Source organism: Leptodactylus fuscus, chromosome 7, assembly GCF_031893055.1.
Source record: "Leptodactylus fuscus isolate aLepFus1 chromosome 7, aLepFus1.hap2, whole genome shotgun sequence".
Classification (NCBI taxonomy): Eukaryota; Metazoa; Chordata; class Amphibia; order Anura; family Leptodactylidae; genus Leptodactylus; species Leptodactylus fuscus.
Window position 1 is genome coordinate 48,095,747 of NC_134271.1, and position 6,816 is coordinate 48,102,562.

At 37.9% G+C, this 6,816-nt stretch overlaps 1 protein-coding gene across 1 annotated transcript; it reads left to right on the plus strand.

The window, feature by feature from the left end:
- The first annotated feature begins 1,525 nt into the window (after positions 1-1,525).
- On the plus strand, positions 1,526-4,987 carry IRX5 (iroquois homeobox 5). The gene is given in 5 exon segments (XM_075281844.1): positions 1,526-1,999; positions 3,185-3,587; positions 3,881-4,669; positions 4,743-4,772; positions 4,775-4,987. Coding segments are annotated over 5 exon segments (1,530 nt in total). The 5' UTR covers positions 1,526-1,750; the 3' UTR covers positions 4,834-4,987.
- The last annotated feature ends 1,829 nt before the right edge of the window (positions 4,988-6,816 follow it).

Below are 6,816 nucleotides of genomic sequence, written 5' to 3' on the forward strand. Positions count from 1 at the left end.
ACAGCAGGGATTGTTAGCGCCCGGCTCTCATCACCCGCTATAAATACACTCAATGAATTAGTAAAAAGCCTGGGAATTGAATCAATAACCAGGAAGAAGACAAGTCTCCAGATAATATTCCTGCCGCCAATTATAAGGCGATCCCCCAGGAAAAAATTATGTAAACTCACTATTTATGTGACTGTGATCTAGATCCAATGCTTGTAGGCGAGATAAACCAGATCACATCTGGACCATTTACAGGACTGGGCTCCTCGGGTATTAGACACTGTACACACTGCTGCGGGGAATCTGCGGGACCTGATGTCATCGGAGGCTGTGATGTCATAACCTAGATGAGATTAGATGGATATCACAGATAGCCATACCTACATAGAATACACAAACTATAGATAGCTAGAATAATAAACATGCATGATAGATAGATAGATAGATAGATAGATAGATAGATAGATAGATGATAGATAGATAGATAGATAGATAGATAGATAGATAGATAGATAGATAGATAGATAGATGGGATACTTTGATAGGTAGGTAGGTAGACAGAGGAAATTAATATGGGAGATTAAATAGATAGATAACATATAGATCTCTATATAACCATATCTAGATAAAATAAAAGAAATAAATGTATGTAGATAATGTATAGATTGAAAGAGATAAAATAATACCATAGTCACGATAGATTGATAGATGGGAATATAACCAGATGATACATATAGATTGATACGTATGCCAGATGACTTGATAAGTACAGTATAAGTAGTAAGTAGTAGAATATATATATATATATATATATATATATATATATATATATATATATATATATATATATATTCCTCTGGGAAATCTATCCGGGGGAATCAGAAGAGATTACATCCTCTGATCTCGGGGGATTTTCTAGACTTCATATGGTTTTAATCTGCTTTCTCTCCAAACATTTTCTGAGTTTTAGACAGAAGGGTAAAATACCTTTATTCTTCTAGATCCTCGGCTAAATCTCCCTCTTTATGGCTCATCTCCTGCCTTTCCTGGAAGCGATGAGGGAAGATGATGATAATTATTAATACTAATAAATATATATTAGGACGTCTTCTTATCATAGTGCAATGTATGGAGGGGTCCTGGCACAGATACCCATTCTCATAGCCCAGCGCCCCACACTATAAAGCGCCTCATTGAATGATAATGGAGTTTGTAGGGTCTCTCCCTACTTTAGCCCTACAGGTCAGGAGGTGAGGCCGCTGCTCCACAACTTCAGGCTGCTCTCTTAGCTTGCATTGTGTGTGATGGCCATCAAGGGGCAGACTTTGCTTTGGAAGAAAGAGAAAGGGAGAAAGGCTGCTGATAATTGGATAGCCCCCTCCCCATCCCTCCATCCCTCTCCCCCGACAACACCCACAAGGAGGAGCATTAGGCGTCAGATTCCTCAATTTCCAACTTAGCATCTTGGCAGGACCTTTTTTTCCTGCTTCCAAAGCTAAAGTCTATACCAACCCACACTCCCACCCAACCTCTCCCCTCCCTCCTTGTACAGAGGGAGAGCACAAAAAAAATCTTAGCAGGGAGAAAGGCAGAAAGAAGAAGAGAGAGGCAGAGAGATACCAGCAGCAAGAGGCAGCAACAATCCCCATTGATCTCCAGGGCTGCAACTGGTGGGCTTGTTTACCTTGAAGAGACTCTAGTAGACCTGGGCCCCCCTTTTTTTTCTTGCAGAGAGTGTGTCTCCCAAGATAAGAGTGTATGCATGTGTCTGGCCATGTCCTATCCTCAGGGCTACTTGTATCAACCATCTGCTTCATTGGCTCTGTACTCCTGCCCTGCTTACAGCACCAGTGTCATCTCTGGACCTCGGACAGATGAGTTGGGAAGGTCTTCTTCTGGCTCAGCCTTCTCCCCCTATGCTGGATCTACAGCCTTTACAGCTACTTCTGGGGGCTTCAACTCCCCCCTGCAGTACAGTGGAGACCCAGCTGCTGCCTTCACTTCTTATGTGGTAAGGGCTGCTACTCCTCTTCTCATGTAGGGACTACTACTCCCATCCTCCAGCAAAGTTCATCTACTTGTAGTAGTAGTACATATATATATATATATATATATATATATGTAATATTCTCTGCAAATAAACTACTAAACTCCATGTCAAGTTGATGTCTATAAATCTGTAATGTCATGGACAGGAATGTTCTCTTGTAGATAGCTAAATAGATATTTCGTCCAAAGTTCTCCATTAACCCGATAGCTGCCGGCAATTTCAGGGCTGGATAATCTGAATTATTATTGTGTTTCTAGTTACAGAACATTCTCCTATTAATACACCAATAAATCCAGTCCTTAAATGTGTTCTATGAAAGCAAATGTTATTCCAGAACAATTCTCTGCCCTGATCGATAATCGATAAACCCAATCCAGTTAACTACTGGCTTTAATGAAGCGGCTAAATTCACACTGCGAGGCCAGGCTGGCGATTCTTCTTAGCGCGTGCGAATTTTCTCCGCATTTTCTTTCGCTCTCGCATATATAGTACATAGCAGTGTAGTGTAGTATAATAAGTGTGTGTTGTGTAGTTACACTTGGTACTTGTGTTTATTAGACATCATTTCGTTTATTAACTTGGCTCTGATTTAATTAACCCTTTAACCCCAGGCGAATATTGATGGCAGTAGATGTTGGGGGATATGTGAATTTCTAGTTTTGTGGTTCTCTGTCACAGACCCATTCCTAGGTGTGGTTAGTCTGGAAAATTAAAGGATACACTTGGGTCCCTCCTGTGTACGGAGACTCAAAGGTTCGCTGTCTTGTTGGTTTAGGGAAAGTAAAGTTCGGCCAAAATTCTGTAATATAAAATATATATATATATATATATATATATATATATATATATATATATATATATATATGAGATTAGACATGAAATAAATCTGAAGGTTCGTGTATTTATATACTTATATAGGGACCTAGTCAACCGAGCAGACATTGTATGTATGAAATATTACGTGCGCGTATTAACACGCGTATCTAATTGTACTATGTGATTGTATGAAATGTAGAAGTGTTTAACAACTTCGGGGAGTTTTTTTTTAATACTTTTTACGTAATAAATATATTTGATTTGCGTTCACACTCTTGCCCCTGGTACATTCTATATATATTATATATATACCATGTCTTCTTGTTTTAGGGCTCTCCATATGACCACAGTACAAGCATGGCAGGTTCTTTAGGTTACCATCCATATGCTGCTCCTCTGGGATCTTATCCTTATGGTGATCCAGCTTACAGGAAGAATGCTACTAGGGATGCCACCGCCACTTTAAAGGCCTGGCTGAACGAGCACAGGAAGAACCCTTACCCCACCAAGGGGGAGAAGATCATGCTGGCCATTATCACTAAGATGACCCTCACCCAAGTATCCACATGGTTTGCCAATGCACGGAGGAGGCTTAAAAAGGAGAATAAGATGACTTGGACACCAAGGAATAGGAGCGAAGATGAAGAGGATGAGGAGAATATCGATCTGGAGAAAAATGATGAAGATGAGCCCCAGAAACTAGAGGAGAAGGGGGATACAGATGTTGACACAGGTAGGTCAAGGGTTTCGCCATTCATTATGTAGTTAATATTGGGTGTAGGAGTTGTTTGTTCTGGACTATTATCCTCATAGATTGTAAGCTCTTGCGAGCAGGGCCCTCAGTCCCATTGTGTGAAGTGACTATTTCTTTGTAATGTATCTGTTTGTCTGTAGTTGAACCCTACAAATTGTACAGTGCTGCGACTGCGGAATACGTTGGCGCTATATAAATAAAATGTATTATTATTGTTATTATTATTACTATTATTATTGTTATCCTTAATCTTTCCTTCTCTCTTTCTGCAGTGAAGAGGAGTCCCCTGGTAGAGGAGCCAGATCTTTTAGAAGGTGAGAACCTCCAGGGGAAGGAGCTGCTCTCGGTCAGGAGTGACTCTGAGGTAGAAGACAGTCAGGACCTCATCTCCAAAACTTCTGCTCCAAGCTCACCTCCAAGCATATGCCAAGCAGGCCAAGCCCAACAGACTCCAGAAGAACAGACTGTACCCAATCATCTTCATCATCATCACCACCATCATCATCATCAACAACACCAGCAACAGGCAAGCCAACATGTTCACCACCACCACCCGCACCCCATAGACCTGGTGCATAGGAGTACTCCAGTCCATCATGGCCCAGCCAGCAGTAATGTCACCTCAGTCATCCACTCCCCACCAGCCTCCACCTCCAAGCCTAAACTCTGGTCCTTGGCAGAAATCGCCACCTCCTCAGACAAGTCTAAAGAAAGCAGTGAAGTGTCTGTAGGGTCCAGCACAGCCCAGCCTATGGCTGCCACCACTTCTTCACCCTCCAGATCTCCCTCAGCTGCTTGTCATTTCCCAAACAATGCGGTTTTATCCAGACCCCTGTACTACAGCACGCCATTTTACCCTGGCTACACGAACTACAGCTCTTTTGGGCACCTCCACAGCCACCATGGAGCCAGCACGACCCCAGCCCCAAACAGCAATGCACATTTCAATGGATTAACCCAGACTGTCTTACACAGAGCTGAGGCTTTGGCCAAAGAGTGCAAACTTAGAAACCAGTCTCAAGTAGATCTTAGCAAAGACTCAGCCTATGACATGAAGAAAGGTATGTCTAGCCTTTAATTCTGGCAAAGCTCCGGGACTTCCTTTTATTTATTAATGCCTTGTCATTTGACCAGATCCCATCGAGAATATTAATAATTCAAAGAATACAAAATCTGTCAGGCCAGTGCAGGAGAAGCCCCCTCCCCCTGCCAGGATCATCTGTAACAATCGCAACCTGTATAGTTCATGTCGCGTTTTTTGTATTTAAATGGATCATCTCTATCCTCCAAGTAAATTATGGAATCGACCCCATTGTACAGTCATTGATGCTGTTTTTGTAATATAAATCTATAAAACGCATTGTTTTACCCTGAACTGTTTCATAGTTAATAATACAAATTTAATTTAATTTTTTAAACGCCTCTTGTTATTTCTCTGAATTCATTGACTCAAGTGAGCAAAGGGTTAATTCAGCCGTCTGTAACTATAGGAGGGGGATTGGTAAAAGTTGGTCAGTAACAATTTATTATGGAAATTATTTTAAGATTTTTTTTAATATCAAATCTGCATCTGCTATTAACCTATGAATGGGAGGACACAAAGCTGTGATCATCTGCTGCTTGTCACTGGCTGGGAATGGGTTAACCTAATTAATTTCTACCAGTGCCCTGATCTGTGCTAAGCAATCAAACAGTGACCTTTACTAATGAATTGGATTTTATGCAGGAATCTTCTCATTAATGCCAGAGTCTGCTGCTGAAGGGAACCAGTATATATATATATATATATATATATATATATATATATATATATATATATATATATATATATATATATATATACATAAACATGCAAACACATATATAGTCATCATTAAATACACGCAAACCAGATCTGCCTATCATAGGAGGCGATTATGGCCGCTTGCCTCGCTATAGACAATATTAATTACATGGCGGACACTACTCTCTGTGACAGATAGATGTCGCTGTTGGGCTTGATTTCAGCCTCATGGATTTGTATTGGTGGGAAAATCTTATTAGTAGGAAATCAAAATAATATCAAATGCAAATGAAGAATTAGGAAGAAAGAGATTGACATTAAGGACTGGCAATAGATAGAATCTATGCATTGCATAGTTATTCAGGTAGTTGATAATGGTTGGGAATATATATATATATATATATATATATATATATATATATATAGTATATATATATATATATATATATATAGTATATATATATATATATATATATATATATATATATATATATATACACATACAAAAAAAAGCATATTCATACAATTATACACACACATATATATATATATATATATATATATATATATATATATATATATTATATTTATATAAATATAATATTATTATTATTAATAATAATATAATTTTTTTTCCACTACACTATACTAATATATATATATATATATATATATATATATATATATATTACTTAGATCTAAAAAAGTATATTTTATGATTTATAGACAAATTGGACCTCAGTAATGTAACACCAGTTTTTTGTTTGTTTTTTATTAACATACACACAAATATATTTGCATTTTATGCCATATATGTAGAATTTCGTTACAACTACTGGGATACTCAGTAGGGATGAATTCACATAGACTAAATTTAGTTGCGTGAATTTCTGCAACTGGAAATCACTTCTTTTTGTCTATTTGTAGTGTTTTAATAGACAATGTTTGGAGTTTGTAAGTTTCTTTTAGATGAAAGGAACGGTCGTAGAAATGTCTTCAAGGAAATCTGCAGCTTGTGAATATACCTTTTATACAAAGAAAACGCGACCTATGCAAGTAAACTATTAATAATAATAATAATAATAATAATAATAATAATAATAATAATAATAATAATAGATGAGACGATATTTGTATTTATTTGATAGGAAACTATTTATTCCAAGGAGATTTCACTCTCTAGACATGTAATTCCTACAAGTTCCGTAATATTAGGATTAAATATTGCCGAGCAGAGAATTTTTATTTCGTTAGCCCATAGAATAAGAAATACATTTATAGATGGATTAGATCGTTATGTTCCCGTTTTTTAATCGCAAAAATGCCGCACCGTAGAAAGTAACTCGTACTTTTATCATTAGAACCGTTCAGATGCGATAGTTACAAATTGTTGAAACCTGGCACAAAGTAATGCGATTTGTCGTG